The sequence below is a fragment of the Lontra canadensis genome, unplaced genomic scaffold (assembly GCF_010015895.1).
Source record: "Lontra canadensis isolate GAN:19392208 unplaced genomic scaffold, GSC_riverotter_1.0 scaffold36, whole genome shotgun sequence".
In the NCBI taxonomy this organism is placed as follows: Eukaryota; Metazoa; Chordata; class Mammalia; order Carnivora; family Mustelidae; genus Lontra; species Lontra canadensis.
The window spans coordinates 3,764,752-3,787,236 of NW_022631030.1; the positions used below are offsets into that span (position 1 = coordinate 3,764,752).

The 22,485-nt window shown below is 40.8% G+C and overlaps 2 protein-coding genes across 6 annotated transcripts in view; both read right to left on the minus strand.

Annotated features, from left to right (window-relative positions):
• Nucleotides 1-6,062: 6,062 nt before the first annotated feature.
• LOC116874187 (DDB1- and CUL4-associated factor 13-like) lies at nucleotides 6,063-7,518 on the minus strand. Its single transcript, XM_032868666.1, is given in 3 exon segments — nucleotides 6,063-6,210; nucleotides 6,213-6,764; nucleotides 6,767-7,518. Coding segments are annotated over 3 exon segments (1,332 nt in total). The 5' UTR covers nucleotides 7,491-7,518; the 3' UTR covers nucleotides 6,063-6,154.
• A 4,567-nt stretch (nucleotides 7,519-12,085) lies between these two features.
• Nucleotides 12,086-22,485, minus strand: part of DDX6 (DEAD-box helicase 6) — a 33,755-nt gene continuing 23,355 nt past the window's right edge. For 4 of the 5 annotated variants that reach the window (XM_032868662.1, XM_032868660.1, XM_032868664.1 and 1 more), the window contains exons 11-14: nucleotides 22,039-22,102; nucleotides 18,711-18,812; nucleotides 17,873-18,055; nucleotides 12,086-16,500 (exon numbers count right to left, since the gene is read on the minus strand). In XM_032868662.1, coding sequence (XP_032724553.1) covers nucleotides 17,880-18,055; nucleotides 18,711-18,812; nucleotides 22,039-22,102 — 342 coding nt within the window. In that variant the 3' untranslated portion in view covers nucleotides 12,086-16,500; nucleotides 17,873-17,879. Of the gene's footprint in view, nucleotides 16,501-17,848; nucleotides 18,056-18,710; nucleotides 18,813-22,038; nucleotides 22,103-22,485 lie in introns of all 5 variants that reach the window. The other variant, XM_032868665.1, reaches the window with a different exon arrangement.

Below are 22,485 nucleotides of genomic sequence, written 5' to 3' on the forward strand. Positions count from 1 at the left end.
AATAAACAATACTAGCCACCAGTAGAAACCTCCCTGGAAGTCATGAGAGCCATGGTTTTAAAGCAACACTATTAATCATTATTTTTCACGCCACGACCAAGAAGGGGTACCCTGCAAATGTTTTAGCGAAACAAACAGCTCGGGCCAATCCCAGGTCTCCTCCATTACCTGGTCACAAAGAATACCCTGAGGCTACAGGTGTCTTAGTAGAGAACCTATAGTCATCTAACCACTGCCACTGATCTGTATGTTTCAAAACACTCCATGGCCATTGTTGACCTCAGTAAAGAGGTAAACGGAGGCACACCGGAAAAACAAGTTTATTCCGGACGAGCAGAAGAATTCAGGACAAGCAAACAGTAGCAAGCTACTGATGAGTCTGTTGAGGGCTTGGGGTAGGTTGTATTTATGGGCAGGGAATGTAAAGAGGGGTGAGCTCAGTGTGAGTTCAAATAAAAAACCAACGGAGACCAGCCTTGAAAATTTTCCTAAGCAGACAGCATCGGTCAGGCAGTCACACAACCAAACCTCAATTCAGCCCACTTTATGAGACCAACCCCACCTGGGTCAACTCCTGTTCATGCCTCTGGCGAAACTTCCCGAGGTGGTTTCAACCTCTAATCAACCTGCCATCATCCAAGAAAATTCCAAGACTATCTATTTTCTTCAAATCAGACATTTACTGGGGCGCCTGGATGGTTCAGTCAGTTAGGCGGCCTGCTCTTGATCTCAGCTCAAGTCTTCATCTCAGGGTCATGGGTTCAAGCCATGCCTCCCCCCCAAATCAGACATTTATAGAAAATCAATCCTTTAGTCCCTGAGTTTTGTCTTTCTGAGGGCACATGAGATTCTCCATTTTATATCCTCCAGTTCTATTTTATTGTATTTTGATTTAGTTTTACTTTTTAAAGAAGATTTTATTGTACTTATTTGTCAGAGAGAGAGAGAGAGGGCACAAGCAGGGGGAGCGGCAGCCTCCCACTAAGCAAGGAGCCCGATGTGGGACTCAATCCCAGGACCCCAAGATCATGACCCAAGCCAAAGGCAGACACTTAACATGTTGACTGAGCCACCCAGGCGCCTCTATTTATTTAGTTATAAGACAAGCTGCTAGTTTACTCAAATTGTTTAACCTGGTGTTTATAGGCTGAAGTTAAAGCTATATGTTGGTTTGCGAGTGATTGGTGGTGATAAAAATCATCCAAAATAATGAGTCACGAGATACTTGAGCTTTAAAAAGATAACACAATCCTAAAAATAACAATTCTTATCTTTTAGGAATCAAATTTAAATATAAGTTTTACATGCTATGTTTCGGTCTCTCTCGTTTATTGCTCATAATAGTTTTTGAAAACTACCACCATTACAGGGTCTCTTTCACAGAGGGACTTACCCAGTGAAACCATCATCGAGCACCACACACGTCACCACGCTTGATCTCACACGGGCTCTCTGTCGCCCCATCTGATCGCCACACTCTTCCACCCTTAAGAAAATTGTCGTATTCATAACCACTCCCCAGACTATGGGGTCTGTCAAACCTCAAACCTCTTCCTTCCCCATCCACTGCTCCCCACTCCCACCCACACATCCTTTGTTACAAATTGGTACACGCATCAAACAACCTTAAAGAATTTTAAATCTGCCCTTCTGTATATCAAGTAGCTCTTTAAAAACTTCAGTAAGCATGAAGTCACCCAGAGAACTTGTTGCTTGAGGCAGATTTTCATGCCCACTCTCAGAGCTTTTAATTTCCTAGTTCTAGGTGAGGAACCATCGCATTGGTTTATCTTGAATCTTCGACAATTTAATTTCATGCGTCCTGGTGTGGCCGTCCTTGGCTGCACCTTGTTTGGGACTCCCCATACTTGTGGACCTGGATATCTGTATCTTTCCCCAGGTTAGAGAAGTTTTCAGCTATTTTTCTTCAAACAAGTTTTCTGCCCCTTTCTTCCTCTCTCTCTTCCTTCTGGGACCCCTACAAAGTGAATGTTTACTTGATGCCGTCTAAGACATCCCTTAACCTACCCTCATTTTTAAAAATTCTTTTTTTCTTTTTTGCTGTTCAGCTTGGGTGCTTTCCCTGACCCTGTCTTCCAGATCACCCATCTGTTCTTTTGCGCCCTCACATCTGTTGATTCCCTCTTGTGTATTTTGCATTTATTGTGTTCTTCAGCTCTGGTTGGTTCTTTTTCATATTTTGTCTTGTTGTTGAAGTTCTCACTGAGTTCATCTGCTCTTTTCTCTAGTCTGCTGACATCTTTATGACGGGTCCTCTAAACCCTTTATCAGGTAGATTGCCTATAGCTGCTTCATTTACTTCTTTTTCTGAAGTTTCATCTTGTTTCTTTAGAGCATATTCCAAATTTGGCTCGACTCCTCATTTGACTTTACATCTATGAATTAGGTGGGTACAGATACTTCTTCTTTTTTTTTTTTTAAAGATTTTATTTATTTATTTGACAGAGAGAGATCACAAGCAGGCAGAGAGGCAGGCAGAGAGAGAGGAGGAAGCAGGCTTCCCGCCGAGCAGAAAGCCCGATGCGGGGCTTGATCCCAGGACCCTGAGATCATGACCTGAGCCGAAGGCAGAGGCTTTAACCCACTGAGCCACCCAGGCGCCCCCAGATATTTCTAAACTTGAAGTAAGAACTTTAATCTTGGGGCACCTGGGTGGCTCAGTGGGTTAAAGCCTCTGCTTTCAGCTCAGGTCATGATCCCAGGGTCCTGGGATCGAGCCCCATGTCGGGCTCTCTCCTCTGCGGGGAGCCTGCTTCCTCCTCTCTCTGCCTGCCTCTCTGACTACTTGTGATCTCTGTCAAATAAATAAATAAAATCTAAAAAAAAAAAAGAACTTTAATCTTGTGCATACCTGTCTCCTGTGTAGACTCCATGTGCCTGGTGACTTTGGCTGGTTGGCTGGAGCTGTGGCTGGCATGGTCTGGAGGCCCTGGGGCCATGCTGGTGGGATAGCTAGAGCTGAAGTGGGTGCAGGCTGGGGCAGTGCTGGGGCTCTCCAAGAAGCTAAAGTGGGTGGAAGCTGGGGGACCCCAGGGCTCTCCGTGCAGGGGTGCCCTGGCAGGGCAGCTGGAGCCAAGGTGGGTATAGGCTGGGAGTCCTGGGGTGCTCTGCTCCGGGGGTGCCATGGCAAGCCATCTGGAGCTGAAGAGGTGTGAGCCTGGAGTGTTCTGGGATGTTTTGCACCTGTGTCACCTTGGGGAGGTGGCTGGAGCTACAGTGATCGATGATTAGGGGTATCCTGGTGTACTGAGCTGGGGCTGCCTTGGTGGGATGGTGTGGCCTAGGGGCCCCCTAGTCTCACTGAGGAGGCAAGCCAGCTTTGGCATCCAGACCCTGCTTCCACCTGTGCGATCAAGGTAGACAGTGGCACTCGCCTAGCTCCTCCAATGAAAAGGAAGTTCTAGCAGCTCCCCCATCTCTTGACAGGGTTCTAGGGCGAGTTCTTTTATATCCCAGTTGCCCTTTTATTCATTTTTTTTTTGACGATTTTATTTATTTGGCAAAGTGAGCACAACCAGGGGGAGCAGCAGGCAGAGGGAGAAGCAGGCTTCCCGCTGAGCAGGGAGCTCGATGCGAGGCTCCATCCCAAAACCCTGGGATTATGACTGAGCCCAAGGCAGACACTGAACTGACTGAGCTGCCCAGGCGCCCCATCTAGTTGTCCTTCTAAACTGCAGGTTGTTCTTATGCCCCACGGCAGGTCCCTCAGCCCTATCCCTCCCCGCCGCAGTTCACAGCTCGGGGCTAGGGTACACTTAGCTTGCCTTCTGCTCTCTTGCCCTTCTCTGCATGGTCGCCCTACCTTTTGTTGTGCCGAAGCCGTTCAGTCACCCCTCAGGTCTTCTTCAGGCGGACTTGCTTTCTAAGCAAGTGTAGATTCCGTGTATCTGTGGAGAAGGTGCGTTCAGGGCCTTCCCGTGTCGCCATCTTGAGCTGGAACTGAGCCCTCCTCCAGTTCTGTCAGACCGAGGCTCTATCCCACCACGGAGGCTCCGTGACTTGCTGTGGCAACTAACCTGTCTCTGCTGGTTAAGCACGTGGCCTTTGCCACTCAAAGTCTCCATTATCCACTGAAATTAGGATCTCGCTGTCAGCTCCAGTGGCTATGATGGAGTTCTTCAGGGAGCTGGTCACCGACTGAAACCGTAATAAAGGGCGAGTCTTTCAGTTCTCCCAGAGAGTGCAGGCAGGGGACGCTGAGCAGGTCGCATGTAACAGATCCATTCCAACGTCCTCATTACCTGGAGCCTTAGGAATTCTTTCCTGAGGAACTTATGCTGGGGAAGACCTGGCGTTTTCACCTCACTGACTGCAGGCCCGTGTCTCAGTGTCTATCGCAATCACCTGAAGGGCTTTAGATTTGGGAGGTCTGGGCTGGGGTCGGTGAACTGCGTTTCTAACAACTTCTGAGGTGCTGCTGGTACTGCTAGTCCAGGAACTCCACTTCGAAGCCCTTAAGAGCCACTGCTGTGGCCACTCACAAGTCCAGGCTTTCATCAGCCAATTTAGCAAATTGCAAATGCTCCTCCAGGCTGCTCCAGCCAAACCTCTAGGGATCTGCACCCGTATCAACGAACTGGCTGGATCGGGTCTTATATTCCGGCCCCTTTACTCTGATAGACTGAGAAGTCCCTCTCACGTGTATCCCCCGCAGGTTCTTGCTGATACAGATTAGCAGATCGTGTAACTCTTTGGTGTATAACCAGGCCTTGTCGTTGAGTTGTGCTGGGGTCTGATGGTCGTCGGCCATCATGGGCCTAGAGGCAATGAGAGGTGAAGCCTGAAGAGAGTCCTACCTGCTTGCGAGATAATTAGCTATCACAACTGGCCATTTAAAAGACTTCATGTGGGAGCTCCTGGGTGGCTCAGTGGGTTAAGCCTTTGCCTTCAGCTCAGGTCATGATCTCAGGGGCCTGGGATCAAGTCCCGTATCCGTTCTTTGCTCGGCAGAGAGCCTGCTTCCCCTGCCCTCTCTGCCTGTCTCTGTCTACTTGTGATCTCTCTTTGTCAAATAAATAAATTAAATCTTAAAAGAATCCAAGGTTAACGGTTTTTTCTTTCAGTATTTAATGATGTTGCTCTACTGACTTCTCTCTTGAATTTTTTATAAGAAATCTACTTTCATTTTTATCTTTGCTCCTCTCTATATGTCAGTGTGTGTGTTTTTTGGCTGCTTGTAAGATTTTTCCTTTATCATTAGTTTTGAGCAATTTGATTATATCTTATTATTTTCATATTTCTTGTGCTTAGGTTTTATTGAGATTCTTGGATCTGTGGGTTTATAGTTTTAATCAAATTTTTAAAATTCGGGCCATTATTTCTTCAAAAAATTTTTCAGTCCCTTCTTTTGCCCTCCTTTGAGGACACGTATTACACAGATATTAGGCCACAATTGAAATTGTTCTGTAACTCACTGATACTGTTCATTGAACAAAAAAAATTTTTTTTCATTTTGGATAGTTTCTACTGCTATGTCTTCAGGATTACTCATCTTTTTTTCTGCAGTGTCTAATCTGCTGTCAATCTTCTCTGGTATATATATATATATGTGTATATATATATACACATATATATATATATTTTTACAACTCTGAGAAAAGGATGTTTTATTATCTTAACTTGACCATAAATTATAATGATTATTTATAAAAGTTATATAAATGCAACCTGATTATCTTTAAAGTCTCAAAGAGCCAAATACAAATAAAGCACAGAAAATTAAATGAATTAAAAAAAGTTCTGACATAATTCTTCCACACATTATATGTAATCACCGGAAGAATCATTGCAATAATTACCCAAAGTAATACCAAGGGTAACAAAAGAGATGTTTGGTCATAAATGTAAATTCAAATGTACAGTATACCTACAATAATAGATCAAAGTATATCTGTAATTTCTAGCAGTAATATACATGTTAGTTGGCAATAATGTATTCTTCAATGAAATAAGCAAGCAGATCAAGGATAAAATGTTGGATAGTCTTATTATTCAGGACAGTTTCTCAGGGTAGTGTACTACACATGTAACTGAGCTGTTTGTCATTATTCTAGAGCCAGTACTTTATTTGCACAGTCTGCACATCAAAATATAACAAATAATTATACATCAGGATTGGTAGGAATACCAAGTATTATTTCACAACTGTCACTACGTGTTTCTTCTTCTCTGACACAATTGCCACAGATCAGGCTTGCTATGTTTGAGACGATTCACCTCCTTTCGTCGGCGAGCTTCCTTAATGATCCGCTGTTCCTGGATCTGACTGTAGATAGATTTTGGTAGATGTCGGTGATGAGCAATGCGTTTTATATGAGGATGATGTTGAAATTTCTCCTTTAACTTCTGGTTATAATCTTTGGCTGCTTTTTCTTGTGCTGTAAGCAAACCCAATTTTTCAGAAGCATTAGCTTTCCACAGACGAATGTTCATTTCATCAGTTCCACACATAATATATTTGCTGTCAGAAGTCCATTTTACACAGATAACATGTTGCATTCTCTTTGTGTGATAGACTTCCCTGCTTCTACTTTTGTCCACAGGAAAGATACGAATAGATTTATCAAAACTAGCAGACACGAACTCTTTCCCAGTGGGAGAATAATCCACGTCAAGCACCGCAGACACGTGATCCATATGTACCATTACAGGAGTGTCCAGCGCACGCATATCAAACGTATACAAGTTGTAATCTTCATTTGCTGCAGTAAAAATGAAAGCTTCCAAAGGGTTCCAACAAATTTATTTGTTCTCATATCTAAGATGACCTTTTTCAGAGGAGTAGCTTGCCTCATATCATATAGTACTATATTCCTGTCAGAAGCACAACTTCCCAAGAGAAATGTCTCAATTGGGTTAAATTTAACACTACTTATACTGTCGAATCCCCAGGTCATTGAACAGATAGGACTTGTTCTTTGTTCATCCCAAATGTCTACTTGCTGTCCACATGTGGCAAAAACAGCTTCTTTCCAGTGATGATCAATTCCTGTATACACTGTCTTTCCTAATATTGTATGTAATGGTTCTTCCTCTTCTCCATAGCCCGGTCCATCCATTTTCCATTGTTTCACAGTTTTGTCATCGCCAACAGTAAAAAAAGAAGTCCCACAAAAGCGAGTACATATTCCTCGTACAAAACCTTCATGGGCTTGTATTGTATGGATACATTTCCGTTTAGTCAAGTTCCAAATTCTAATCTCTCCATCACATGCCCCAGAAAGGACAGTAGCCAGGCTCTTTGGATGCTTTGCCAAGCAACTGACTCCATCTCGGTGACCATCCAGAGAAGCAAGGAACGGTTTTGCAAATATCCGTTCCAGTTTGGTAGCATTTAAAGCTCTTACATATTCTCGTGGGACCTCAAAAGGATGTAAGGTAGGATCATTGTTTCTTGGAACTCTATGTAAGTCCAGTTTGGTTTCGAGGACGTAGTTGTCCGGGTTCCGGCTCAGCATCTTCACCTTCATTTTAGCTGCGAGTTGCCCCAGAACCCCCCAAGCCTTTCCTCCGCGTTCGGATACCGCTCTGGTATATTTTTCATCTCAGACATTGTGTAGATTTCATCTCTAGAAGTTTGAGGGTTGTTTTGTTTTAACATCTTCTATCACTTAACTTTTGGACTATCTGAAAGTTACAATTTTTGTTAATGTCCTTGTCTGGTAATTCTAATATTTGGGTCAGTTTTGACTGATGGATTATTCTCCTTATTATGAGTCATACTTTTCTGCTTTTTTGCATGCTTTTTAAAAAACCAGCTGTCAGATATTATGAATTTTACCTTGTTGGGTGCTGCAGTTTTTATACTCTTATATTCTTGAACTTTGTTCTTGGATAAATTATTTGGAAAGTGTTTCTTTCAGGTATTGCTTTTTAAGATTTGCTAAATGAGACCATCTGTGCTCATTCTATTTTCCACTACTGAGGCAGGACTTTTCTGAGTACCCTATCCCATGCCCTGTGAATCATGAAGTTTTCCAGTCTGCCTGGTGGGAAGAGGCCACTATTCCAGTCCCATGTGAGTACTGGGCATTCTTCCCAATTCTTTTGAGTGGTTCTTTATTCTTCCTCAAGTAGTTTCTGCACATGCTTGAGCTGATCTGTATTCAGCCAGATACTCAAGGGGCCCCTCTGCATATTTCTGAGTTCTTTTTCTGTGCAGTACTCTTCCTCTCTGGTACTCTGTCCTGCAAACTCCAATCTGCTTCATCTTTTCAGAATCAGCTCTTCCCTCAGTTCAGTTTGTTGGGCTTCACTTGGGTTTCCTCTGATGCATCATGTCTGGGAAACTCTTTCAGGGCAGTAAGCTTGGTGATCATAACCATAGAGCTCATCTCTTCTTTCTCATCTTCGGGTTTCACTGCCTTTCATTGGCTGATGTCCAGTGTCTTGAAAACTACTGCTTCATATATTGTCCATCCTTGGTTGTTTCAGGAAAGAAAGTAGATCTGGTTACCGTTACTCCATTTTGGCAGGAAGTGGAAGGCAGTAGTCCTCCTCCTCAACCTCCATTGGTATGTTCCTAATTGTACATTTATAGTTTCAAATTTCTTCTATGTCCTCTAGGACTCTGTACTGGTCAGAATTATATCAAGGAAGGAGAACTACAATGGATATTACGAAGATTTTATTATAGAATTTCAATTTTACTTCAGTGGTTCTCAAAGTGTGGTCTAAACCAACATCAATTATCAGCATTACCTGAGAGTTATAAATGTAAATATCTAGGCCCAACACAGACCTACTGAATCAGAAGCTCTGAAGGTGAGACTCAGCAAACTGGTGTTAGTAAGACCTCTAGGAGATTCAGATGCATGTCAAAATTTGAGAGTCACTGCTTTACATTAATTGGAGAGAGACTGGGGAAGTAATGGTCCAAATGAGGGTGTTGGAAAACCAGGGGAAGAATCACTAATCAGCCCTCTTAAACATTACCCTGGGTGAACAAGTTAGTGCTTTCAGGGAAATCTGGGAGTGAGGCACATCAGCTGCTAGAATACGATCATAGAATGGACCAGAGTAGATAACTGAAGGCTGTTTTCTCTTCATAACTACACTGTGAATTCATAGCCAAGTGGTCTGGCAATAGGTCTAGGGTTGTTGTTGTTCAGCAGAACAACAATAAGGAAAAAGAGCTGGGCATGGAGTAAGAACAAGGATGCACAACAAGGAAAAACAGCAAGAGGATACTGGAAGTTTCTGGCCAACTGTCACCTCTGACCACGATTACCTTCAGATGGTTAATGCAAGTTGTTTTAGTCCCACCTCCCAAATCCTGTGCAAATTTTCTTTGGGCCAACGCTGACTCCTCCCCAAACAGGGAAGGGAATTCTGGGAAACGTAGGTCTATATTAGCTATGTAGACAGATTACAAAACCATAAAGTTCCATCCTATGTTAACCTGACATTTGGTCACACCTCTTTTAACCATATTTAACTCCAAATAAACAGCAAAGTCATGCTTCTGATTAACATACTCCATGGTTCACCAACAAATCAAAACCAGGGGCATCTGGTTGGCTAAGTCAGTAAAGCATTCAACTCTCAATATTGAAGTCATGGGCTCAAGCCCCACATTGGACACAGAGCCTACTTGGAGGAAAAAAAAAAAAGATTCAGAACATGGTAACCCTCTCCCCCAAAGAGAATACAAAATTCTCAGTTTGCATTATCTTCAAGTGATGTTCAAGCCTTTTCTTAAGTAGGTCAAGACCCCTCTGATCTCTATTAATACTTTTTAAGATTGTCAATAAGGAGAGAGAAAACGAATCAGTTGATACATACCTAATAGGTTTATAAGAATGTTCAATACTATTATACTCATTTCTACAACTTGCCATGTGGTCATAAATGGTATCTATAACTTCTTCCTTCTTCCACCACCCATTTCCTATTTCCTTTGCCCTGTGCAAGTGCCTTGGATAGTCCTGATTCCTTGCTTGGTGGAAGGACCCAAACCTTCATTCCTGAAGGGTCTGGGTTCTTACTAGTCCAGCCCGCACTAAGTTGTAGTTTTCCACTAGCTTTTATCGCATTTTATTGTAAAATTAAGAGCATCCCCGAGATCTGCTGCATTCCAGACATACTCTCCCTTACCCTCTTTGTGTGATCACAACCTAATTCCCCCTTTCAAATCTGGATCAACACCAGTAATCAGTCCACTTGTTCATTACCATAAGCCCAATGTGGCAATCTCCATCTCCAGTCCAATGGAACTTAGCCTGCTGAGTTCTCTGGAAGAGGCATTCCTTTCCAGGCAATTAAGACCACTGGACTAGCAGAACCCAAAGCTGCCTTATGACTTGATGAGTCAGGCAATATCCAATTAATGATGGGCAATTCAAGTAATTTGGTAACGCTTGGTGGTCAAGCATTCAGTCCTTCCTAAGCCCAATACCAAGCTAGAAACTTTCTCAAAAGGCGAAATACTTTTTCTTCAGGGTATGGCATAGCTTTTCTTCAAAATCCTGAAGGACTCTGTTGTCATTTACCAAAAGAAGCCTGCTAGAGGTTCTATACAAGTATCCCTACCTGCCACAGGTAACTTCATCATTGGATCTGCTAGATCATAAGCCTAAGTGACAAAGCAGCCTGTACTGAGCTTGGACCTGTTGCAGAAGCTTCTCTTGTTCTGGGCCACCCTTATAAATGGCAACAATTCTGATTTCTCAGCAAATGAGTTAAAGTGACATACCCAAAGTATATATTGCCTTCAAATTCCAAACAGGCTCACTAGGCATTGTCTTTTTTCTTAATGATAGGTGGCCAGATTTAGCAATTTGTCCTTCACCTAGAAAGGGGTATTACAACATGCTCTGGTCCTTCAGATCCCTAGAATTTCAGAGGCAGGTCCGTGATTTTTTGTGAAATCAATTTTCTATCCTCTAGCATGCTTGAGTTTTACTGAAGTATCCTGGTAGATGCTATATTCTGCTCACCATGTCTAGAATATTATGGGCCAGCAGGACATCCTGCAGAATTCAGAGGTGATCGAAGTCTCTACGCACCAGCTGGAAGAGTAATAAAGCCTTGATATAAAATGATGTATTGCTGGTCCCGATAGCTAATAGCAAATGATTTGTCATTACTATGAGGTTGGTGGGGGAAGCATCAATACATCAGCAGATGTGACAGAGGATTTTTTCCCAGCGAAGACACACATACCTGGAACGGCAGTTGCAGTGGAAGTCATCACCTGGGTAAATTTAGGATAATCCACTATCATTCTCTATAATCCATTTGTTTTCTGCACAAACCAAACATGCGTGTGTTGAATGAAGGTAAGAACAACCAATGTTTCATCTTTCAAGTCTGTCAGTGGCACCAATCTCTGCAATCTCTTCTCTGCTCTTTAGATGGAAAGGTTGAGGTCACGTCCACCTATGTTTTTCATACACAATGTACTGTAGTAAAAGAACAGTTTACAACTTCGCTGTAGCTTAGTCTTGAAAGCAGATTAATAATCCCTTCAAGTTTTTCAAAATTGTTGTGGCATTGCAATCCATGAACACGGCACCTCTCAATTTCTTTCATCAGCGTTATTTTGCAGCTTTAAATGTTGTGTAATCTTGTTAGTTACACCGATTTCTTTTGGGGTTAGAGCAAAGGGGCTGTGTTTCAAGTGTCTGAATTTCTCACTTGGGTCTTTTGATTTCTTTCGTCAGTATTTTGTTGTACTTAGCGCATAAATTCTGTTCGTATTTTGAGAGTTATTCCTAAGTAAACTCTGTAGGCATTTCCAGTTTACTGAAACAGCTGAACAGTTCTGGAGGTGATTACTTACAACCCACTTCCATGTATCACAAACTAACATCTCCCCAAATGATTATCTTGGTTTGCTGTTGAGGCAATGAAAACTGAAAAAGTGAAATGAGGACAGTAGGACATTATCTAGAGGATGAGGGTGCACTGAGATGAGCCATCTCAGATTTTACTCAACTGGGCTTATAGGTGTGTAGTGTTGAGAATGTTCTATTGTCTCACCACGTGAATTGCTTTAGTAAAATATTCTTAAATGCAATGATTCCTAAATAGCACAGCCTGCTAAGGACATACTACACACACATTTGGAGTTCCAGTGGGCTTTTATTGAGATAAATTAACAAAAATCAAGATTTTATCAACCATTTTTTCTGAACCTTATAAACTCAGAAGACTCTGGTCCATATGTGTACACACAACATAACACATCCCAACAAAAACAGAGTCCCACTGGAACATTTGCCAATTAACAGAAAGCCAATTTTCCCTTTCCCCAAATGTTTTCAAAAATTTGAGTCCCCACTGTTCACTTCTCAGTGGAACTAGTCCCTTGTGGCTAGGGACATTGGAATTCTATCCCATTTTTACTCAACAAAAATACTTTTTTTTTTTTTTTTTTAAGTTTTAGGTTGTTTCAAAAAAGGGAAGTGACTTTGTTTTCTCCAGGCACCCCTCCCCCACAACCACTGGTTAAAATACAGTAGCCTGTATCTTAATAACCCAGCCCTACCCCCTCCCTTGCCCTGCCCAGTATTGTCTACTGGAGAATTTAAACACACTTCTGCTGGAATCTGTCAGCTATGGAGGGGCAGAGTCCAGGTGCCAGGCTAGCTCCCTCTAATCTCATGAACTGTTACAGCCTTTGGACACTTAACTCTTTACCCCAAAGATGAGTTTTTAAGATCAGATATTTTCTTTGGGAGTTTTAAAAAACTATCTTTAAGGATATAAAGTAGAACTACAAGCTCACCAAAGTCCACTTAATTTCACCAAAAAGTTGACTTCAGCTCCCATGAAGCCAAAAATTTTGCTTGACAAAGGTATGCTGTCAGAAAATGATTCCACAGTAACAATTTTTTAGATAACGTTGAAAAAAGTAGCAAATTAAAACAACATGGCTTAATTCCCAAAAAATTATTTCATTTTGTTACTCATCTATAAGGTCAGGAGTGTGGCTAAAGGCCATTTCTGATGAAGTTTTGAGCTTTCAAAGTGTTTCTAAATCCTTAGTGCAGACACCCTCCCTTTTGGGGCATAGTAACCTCCCTCCCACCCCTATTAAAAAAAAAAAAAAAAAAAAGAAAAAAAAGAAAGAAAAAAAAACAACAACAAAAAAACCCAAGTGATCAGAATGAGATGTTTTGATTCCAACAAATGTACACTCAAGGCTTTGTGCTGAGTTGTCTGGTTCTAACCCAAGCAGGATGGTATCAAACACAAAGCACACAGCAAAGGAAAGATGCTCCCATCTCATTCTGAAAACGAATTTTGATAACCAATTGCCTCCCCCCTGCCCCCCCCCCCAGCCATTGGGGCCCACCCATATTATTATGCTGGGACCAACTGGAAGATAACTGAGAGATATATTCAGATTTGCTTCTCTCTTACTTCTTCCCATGGAAGATCATTTCAGAGTAAGTTTATTCTATTCCCAAGGGAAGGCCAAGAAAGTTTCTCCACTGGAATGTATGGGAAGATAAAAACAAAACATAGGCCCAGAGGCAGCAAGGTGTGTAACAGTCCATAACCCATTACACAACTACAACCACAGGCAAAACCAGGAGTTGGACATAATTTAAATATTAAAAATAGGGAACAGTTTCATCCAAATGAACCACTGGAAAAAATATTACCGTTACTTAAAACAGATACCCAATAGTGGAAATAACACAAAAACAATTTCCAAACAATGCTCCTTATAGTGATGGGGATTTAAAAAAAAAAAAACAACAAAAAAAAAGACTAGGCTTTGACCTAGTCCTTAGAGCATCTTTCCATTTAACAATTCCTTTTCAAGAGTCAAGCACCAAAACTGGACAGCTGCCTCTACAGGACTGTGTCCAATAGTGGTGTCCCAGATAGTTTAAGTGCCACTCCTCATCAGAGGCTGTACTTCAGTAATACTTTCAATTAAGTCTGTGCTTTAAGAGGGACCCACAGGCATGTGGCACCAGGCACAGTCTGAGGATGGCAAAGACTGTGCAGTTTGTTTTGTCACCCACACACTCTAGCGAGATATCAAATTGCATTTACAAGCCTTTCTTGCTTTTCTTCTATAATGAATGAATGATCCCTCTTATCTCGCCAGAGGTGGGAGAGAAAGAGAGAGCTGCATCAGTACAAGAGGCAAGATTTTTTTGGTCAGAAGTTGATACCTTCTAAATTCCCTCCCCCCACCCCTCCCTGGAAAAAAGTTATTCCTTAATTAGGGCTTGTATTTAGTAACCAACATTGGCTGGGTAGAACATAGCTTGGATACCAAATAAATGAGCTTCCTCTTTTTTTTGGGTTTGTACTGTGCAGCTCTTGCTACAGTTTTTTAAGGAGTTAGGGCTATGTCTGATCAGGAGGCATCTGCAGGATTTTGATCCTAAGGAGTTCGGGGTGTGTCACAAATAGTTTCGCTTAGAACTAGGCAAGAGTCAAAAAAGCAAACTTTGAATAATTGATTTCTTTATCCAGATGAGTTAAGCACGAAAGCATATGCAGGACTTATCTTGTAATATTTTAGGGTTTTAAAAAATGGAATATGGAAATCAAATATTTTTAATTTTATTTTTTGCCTTTTTTTTTTTTTAAACCCTAGATGCCTCCTGATTGACCCAGTACACTGGGTTAAAAGGGAATTAAAAACATTAAAAAAAAAAAAAAAGTTCACTGGTTTGATTCATCTCACTCCTTTTGCCTGGAGATCAGGCCAAACATCAAGCATGTTGGGAGGGGCACAATTTAAAGCAACACTATTGACTGTAAAAGCATTTGCCAGCAATTTACAATGCAAAATGACAGATAATTCTTGTCACAAAGCAAAAGGATGGCAAGCAGCTTTCTGTAGCATGAAAGTTAACAGCTCTCAGGAGTTGCCCATTCCTGCAAGTTTATGTATCAAGGTGGGCAGAGGGCAACACACAAGAGTACAGGAAGTGATCCACAGAAAGTAAGCTCCAGAACTGCTAACATTACCAAAGCTGGTACTGGCTAATATTCTGAAATGCAAAATCCATGCTTTGTACATATACTGCTCAGACACTGCCACTCAATTGAATTCCACACTGCAAGGGGGATTAATCGTTGTCCCCTTTTGCTGAGCTCAAAAAGTTCCTTGAACTTTTTTTAAAAGGGGAGAAAGAAGCAAATCAGAGAGCTCCTCAAAAATAACATCTTGAGTCATAGGTTTCTGAAGTTTCCTTGCTCTCTCTGGCAGGTGTTCTCCAAAGCTATTAGATGATACAGTGTGGTAGCAACAGTGAATCCCAGACTTCTGGGTCCCTCTTCTAACACAGGGTCACCACAGAGGTCTGCACTCTACACGAAGAGACCAAAATACTTTTTAGAATTTAGTGTTGCGGAAAACTGAGCCCCTCTCATCTTTAGCTGCTCCCATAATCATTCTAATCCCCTTAATCCCAGCAACCTTCATCCAAAAAAAAAAAATATATATATATGTATATATATATATGAACCCAGAAAAAAACTTATTTACAAAGTTTATACAAGTATACACACCCAATTTTCTATGGGACGCGCTTTGCCACAGAGGAAAGAGGGTCAGGCTCCGACACGTCTAAACATCAAGTGCCATAACTGCTAATGGAAGCGTATGTAAACCAGTCTTTAGTGTTCTGCTATAGAGCACAAAGGCTTGTCATATGGCTCCTGCAATGATAGACTGCTCTTTCCTTTGGGAGCGATGATGTTGTAATCTACTCAGCCCAGAAAAAATTTTTACTTGGGATTGTTTTTTTTTTTTTAAATACATGTATTTACAGTGCGGATGAACTGCAGTTGCATATCAACTCCTCCACATAAAGAAAAAGAGAATGGTGTTTAACAGTACTAATACGTGTCATCTTCTAGCCCTGGGCTTGAGTATCAGGTAAAAAGGGAAGAGAGAGACTTCAACTTGAAACGAAAATGAAAAGACAAAAGATTTAAAAAGATAGGGAAAAAAAAAAAAAAAGAAAAAAGGAAAGAATTACTATTGTTGACTCCTTGGGCTGTGTCTAAAAGATGATATTCTGAATGGTCTCATAGCATAAGGCACTTCGCACAAATAAGTAATAAGCTCTTCAGGCTTAAAAAACGGATGAGTAATAAGGGAGAAGTTGAAATGCACTCAAGAGTCAGCTGTTGGAGAATTTTGAAATTGTAGACAAGCTTGTGTGTTCATCAAGATTCTTCTCTTTTTAGGGTTTCTCCCCTTCTCTTCTTTATCCTTCTTCCTTGTCCCCCTTCCCCAGAAAACATTTTTAAAAAACCAGCGGTTAGTGCAACTAATGTTCAGTCAGCACACAGTGCAAACAAGTGGAACAAAAAAGGTAAATTCCTTCTTTTCAGCTTTTTCTCTTCACCAGTTAAAAAAAGAAAAAAAATGTCTGAGCTCTTTTAAGTCTTCATAGTTCCAAAATAAAAAGAAGATGAAAAACCCACAAAGAGAAGAGCATCCCCCCCAAACGATGTGTCACAGATCCAAACGAGCCTTCTGTAGTTTGTCAAAGCCTAAAGAAAGAAGAAATCTAAAATTAACTTATGTGAAAACAATATGAACCAGGATACCTAGGTTTTCACAACTCCAATCCAAATGCTCTCTCTGTAGTGGCTTCGACTGAGCCTCTGCCTGCCGTAGAATCCATTTAGGATTAAGGAATTTCTGCTAGTCATTCCAGAGATAGAACGAGAGCCTGAAAGTTCTGATATCCAAAAACAATTAAATTTAAAGAAAGATTTTTTTTTAACTTCCATAAACTTGACAGCTTGCCAGGATACGAGCAAACACTGGCTACTTTTATGTTTGAGGGTTTTGCTTGACATTTTGGGGGGGGGGGAGAAAGAAACTAAAATGAAAAGAATAACAGAATCTTAAGGGTAACAGGTAAATGGGGTGCCTGGTGGCTTAATCGGCTGATCATCTGACTTAGGCTCAGGTCAAGCTCCTAGGATCTTAGGGTCCCTGCCCGGCAAGGAGTCTGCTTGTCCCTCTTCCTCTGCCCCTGCCCCTGCCCGCTCTCTCTCAAATAAATAAATAAATAAAATCTTAAAAAAAAAAAAAAAAAAAGTAACAGGTAAAATGCTCATTGCTAATTTGGAAACTACGTTCTCTCAAATAAACAAAGTTTCATTTTCCTTAGAAAAAACTGCAAAAACAGCCTGTATTCAGTTCTGCTGAGCCTTCTTTTGAGCATTATTACCACAGTCCAACAGTCACCAAACAATAAAAGATAAGGATGGTGCAGGAGACAAGAGTGGGCATTTAAAAAAAGACATCCTCACAACCTGATTAAACATCTGGCAAGGAGGCACTGCAGACAATTAACCTGATTTATTAAGACGCCCAGCAGAAATTAAGAGTGATGCTAACAACAGAGAAATGACGGAGTGATAAAGGAAAAGACAAAAAATATTTTCATATTCAGACTGATGAAAAAGATTCTTCTTTGCTTTGTTTTGGAAAGCCTTGGATTTGTCTTAAGTACTGCTCACATATCACATTATACAAGAAAACTGGATTCAACAGCACCATGTAGGGGCGCCTGGGTAGCTCAGATGGTGAACCATCTGCCTTCAGCTCAGGTCATGATGCCAGGGTCCCGGGATGGGGCCCTGCATCCAGCTTGCTTCTCACTCTCTCTCTGCTTGTGCTCTCTCCCTCTCTGTCAAATAAATACATCAACCCCCAAACAAAACAAACAAACAAACAAGCAGCATTTATGAATTCTCTAATGGGACCACAACTTCATAGAAGCAATACATCCAGTTTATGGTCATTTATGCCAACAGGTGTTCTACCCTATCACTGCTATTAAATTTCCTCCAGGAAAGAGGATCTTGATTTAAACACTATGCTTACTTAGCTGTTCTGTCAGGTACGCACATGCTTGTTAAGGTTTCTCGTCTTCTACAGGCTCGCTGTGGTATTCTGCCACATAAAGGCTCTTGTCAATGTTGCTTGGGATCGGTTTAATTTCTGTTCCCAGCTGCTCCTCAATACTTTTCAGGTTGAAGCGATCATCATATGTGATCAAGTTGATGGCTAAGCCAAGATGACCAAAGCGACCTAAAAATGAAGAACATTTTTTAATTAATAAAAAATTGAGTTAAATAGGAGAACTGATGTGCACATACAAGTCTATCAGTGGCAAAACCATACAGGACTGATGTTTTTGTTCAGTGCCATTCTGAGTTTATAAAACTGCTTCTTATGATAAGGACTCCTCATACACACATTATAACTTTAGGTTTCACAGCCCAAAGTAGTATACTATTACTCCTTTTTTCAAATGACAAAACAGATACTCATTTGTGTCAAAAGTTGCCAAAATATGTACTCTAAATAGTAGTTACAGACTGCAGCACCACCTAATGAGAAAAGGATCTCACTTGTGAATTTTATATCAATTTAAGCATACAGTAAAGTTGTTTTTTCTTAAATGCTCTGGAAGAACTGGGTATTGGTCTTTTTTTCCTTTTAATATTTTATTTATTTACTTGACAGAGACAGAAATCATGAGAAGTGGAGGGTCAGGGGGAGAAGCAGACTCCCTGCTGAATAGGGAGCCTGATGCAAAACCTGATCCTGGGACTCCAGGATCATGACTTGAGCCAAAGGCAGTCCCTTAACCAACTGAGCCACCCAGGGGCCCCTAGAAATCAGTCTTAAAAGAGCATCTCCCCCCCACCCCCCAAAAAAAGGGCATCTTCCTTTTCCTCACCTGATCTTCCAATACGATGGAGATAGGTCTCTGCCAGCTTTGGGAAGTCAAAGTTTATTACCACATTCACAGCTTGTATATCAATACCTCGGGTAAACAAATCTTAAAAGAGAAAAAAAGAACCTCTATTATATCTTTCAATTTAAGCATGTTTCTTGGCACCATAATACTCTTTAACATGTATTTCTAGGTGCAACCTAAGTTTTAGTCACTTCACTCAGTAATTCAAATGCACTTGCAAATTACTAGCATTACCTTTCATGAACATTATCATAAACAACTTTCTGCTAGCAAGTTACCTTTCCCAGTCCCATAAAGTTATTTTATTTTTTTCTAATTTATTTGTCAGAGAGAGAGAGCGAGCGAGAGGGCGAGCACAGGCAGACAGAGAGGCAGGCAGAGGCAGAGGGAGAAGCAGGCTCCCTGCCGAGCAAGGAGCCTGATGTGGGACTCAATCCCAGGACCCTGGGATCATGACCTGAGTCGAAGGCAGCTGCTTAACCAACTGAGCCACCCAGGCACCCACAGTCCCATAAAGTTTTAAAAAATGGTTAAAGTAACTGCAAATCCAAGAGGTCAGAATGACTGGTAAACTATAAACTCCTAATAAGTCTCAGAAGTAACTGTCTTTTCATCTATTTTTTAGTATGTAATCTAAGATTAAAATAGATTGAAAACTTTGTTGTGTAACCAAGAATACCTCAAAAAGATGACATAATCCACTCATAGTCATTATTTGTACTTTTTAATTCATTAATTTCATCATACTAAGTGATTTACAAGACTGAGGCAAGCACAAGGCCACCCCTTCTCTTTTCTACTCCCCACAGTAACTATGCTAATTTAGGCTCTGAAAACTACAAGTAAAGACAATTACAACAGACTAACAGTTAGGTTTCAAGGCTTCTATCAGCTCCATACTCAAACAAAATAATCCATTATGGTGACCAGTTATTTCTAAAATACTGCTTTCATGTGTAACTCATTCCTTTAAATTGCCTTTGGATAAAATTAAAATTGATATACAAGGTCCTCCACTCTACACTCTGGTCCTATCACAGTTCTCGAACACATCTCTTCCTCAAATCTTCCTCTCCATGAAATTCATCTACTTACTGTTCCTTAAACATATCTTCTTGAAGCCCTCAATGGATTATATTTATGCCAATTCCCTAAATTAAAACTCCTTCCTGCTTCAAGTCTAAAATTTATCTAGTTTACAGAGCGAGTTACAATTCCATCTCTTCTCAGATCATCATACCCAGTTAATTTCCCTATGAAAATTTAGGATTATTTACTACACATACTCACATTTGCATATTAGTATTACTCCCTTGTAGATCCAGCCTAAATCCTATAAATCAGGTTTTACTGCCACAGGACCATGACCATTTGCTCATGTACTGTTTAAGGGCGCTCTTTTGAGATGGAATGGCAGAGTTGAATAACTTGTAACAGAGACCAAATGGTATACAGAGCCTAAGATTTCCACGATCTGGCACTTTATTTTTTTAAAAGATTTTATTTATTTATTTGACAGACAGAGATGACAAGTAGGCAGAGAGGCAGGCAGAGAGAGAAGGGGAGGCAGGCTCCCCACTGAGCAGAGAGCCCGATGCGGGGCTCGATCCCAGGACCCTGGGATCATGACCTGAGCCTAAGGCAGAGGCTTTAACCCACTGAACCACCTAGGCGCCCCCGATCTGGCACTTTAAAGAAAACGGTTGCAGGGCCCGTCTTCTTAATGTTATCTTTTTTATCTGATTAAACTAACAATGATATTTCACATGTGCTTATTTATACACCTATGTTATTCAGTATTTAATGACATATTAAATACCATTCTGTTTGCACATTCTGAATTTGCTTAATTCAACATTTCACTGATGAACTAGTTCCTCTTCTACAGGCTCCCTAAGTGCAGGGAGTGTGTATTTAAAAATCTTTAGTTGTGTTCAAATATACGTAACATAAATCTGAGGAGAAGCTTTATTTATTTTTTTTTAAAGCATCAAGCTAACTAAATACCTGGCACAGAGTAAATAAATATTATGTTGAGTATCAAAAACTATTTTCGAATGAATAAACAACAGATTTTTGTGCAGAGTTCACTTTAAGGCATTCCCATTTTACAAATAAAGGCATAAAAGAAAAGTATGACTTACCCGAAGTCATATGATTGTAAGTTAAAAGGGTGGGACTTGAACTCCAATTTAAAATTCTAGGAGTCAAGTATCCTTTCCACCAAATCAGGTATTTTATATTTGAATACTTTGATACAAAGGTTACAAGTCCTGTATTAATCACAGCTGTATTAAGTGTCCTTTTAGATATAAAAAAGCAGAGAAGATAAACTGGAAACACTCAGAATATCAGACAGCCCCCCCCCTTTTTTAAAAGATTTTATTGATTTTTTTTGACAGCCAGAGATCCCAAGTAGGCAGAGAGGCAGGCAGAGAGAGGGGGGGGAAGTAGGCTTCCTGCCAAGCAGAGAGCCCGATGCAGGGCTTGATCCCAGGACTCTGGGATCATGACCTGAGCTGAAGGCAGAGGCTTTAACCCACTGAGCCACCCAGGCGCCCTTCCTGTTTTGGTTCTTATAAATTAGCGAATTCAATATTCTGCTAGTATAAATTTGAAGTTTATTTCTATAGTAGTGTTCTTAAAAATCCAAATTGTGTGTAATCTAAAATTTTGATCTGGGTGCTAGTAATACAGGTACGTACACTGAATATCCTTATAATTACTGTATTTCTGTGTATAGACAACAACAACAACAACAACAACAAAAATCCAGGTTCTTCTATCTACCCAGAAGCTAGTTGAGATGATTAATCTCAAACCAATACTAAGACTGTATTTCCAGTGTAGAGATGGGAGGATACTCAATCCATTGGTTCTGTCTGATCTGACTGTCCACCTGCCTCCCCAATTTGTTCTTCATGTACTGAAATACACCAAAATACAGACTAGTCTGTTTCTGGCAAAAAGTTTAAAAGACCACAGTAAGTGACTTCCAAAATGTAGTTTCTTAATGTAATTTATTTTGCACATGGTACAGATAACGCATTCCTGTATTCAGAAAACACACAAATTCCAAAACTAGCTTAAAAGACAAAGATGAGGTATGAGTGCCAGTAACAAGTATTCTGCAGTTTCAGCTACAGAAACTAATTTCAGGAATTAACTATAGCTCATTCTCAACTTCAGAAATTCCAGAAATGGCGTAATGGTGAGCTGAACTCTTGTCACAGATTCTGTTGGGAGATATGGACAGAGAAAGCAGAGGTGAACCAGGAAAAAAACAATGTGTAAAGGAAATACTTACCAGTGCAAACAAGATTGCGGCATAAGCCATTTCGGAAATCATGAAATACACGATTTCGATGTTCCTAGGAACAAAGCAATGCATCTGATTTGTTTAAAAACTCATACACACAGCCCTAAATTTCTCATCACTAATTTCTCTTATCCAAGGTTTTGCATACCCCAAATTTATACAAATGAGAGAAGAACAAATTCAATACCCCTAAGTTAAAAACAGAAAGTAAAAATGTTAATCATAAATTAGTCCCCCATGGGAATTAATAAGCAACTAAAATATCTACTTTGCGGTGCCTGGGTGGCTCAGTCAGTTAAGCATCTACCTTCAGCTCAGGTCAAGATCCTGGGGTCCTGGGATAGAGACCCATGTCAGGTTCCCTGCTCAGTGGGGAGCCTGCTTCTCCCTCTCCCCACTGCTCGTGCTCTCTAATAAGTAAGATCTTAAAACAAA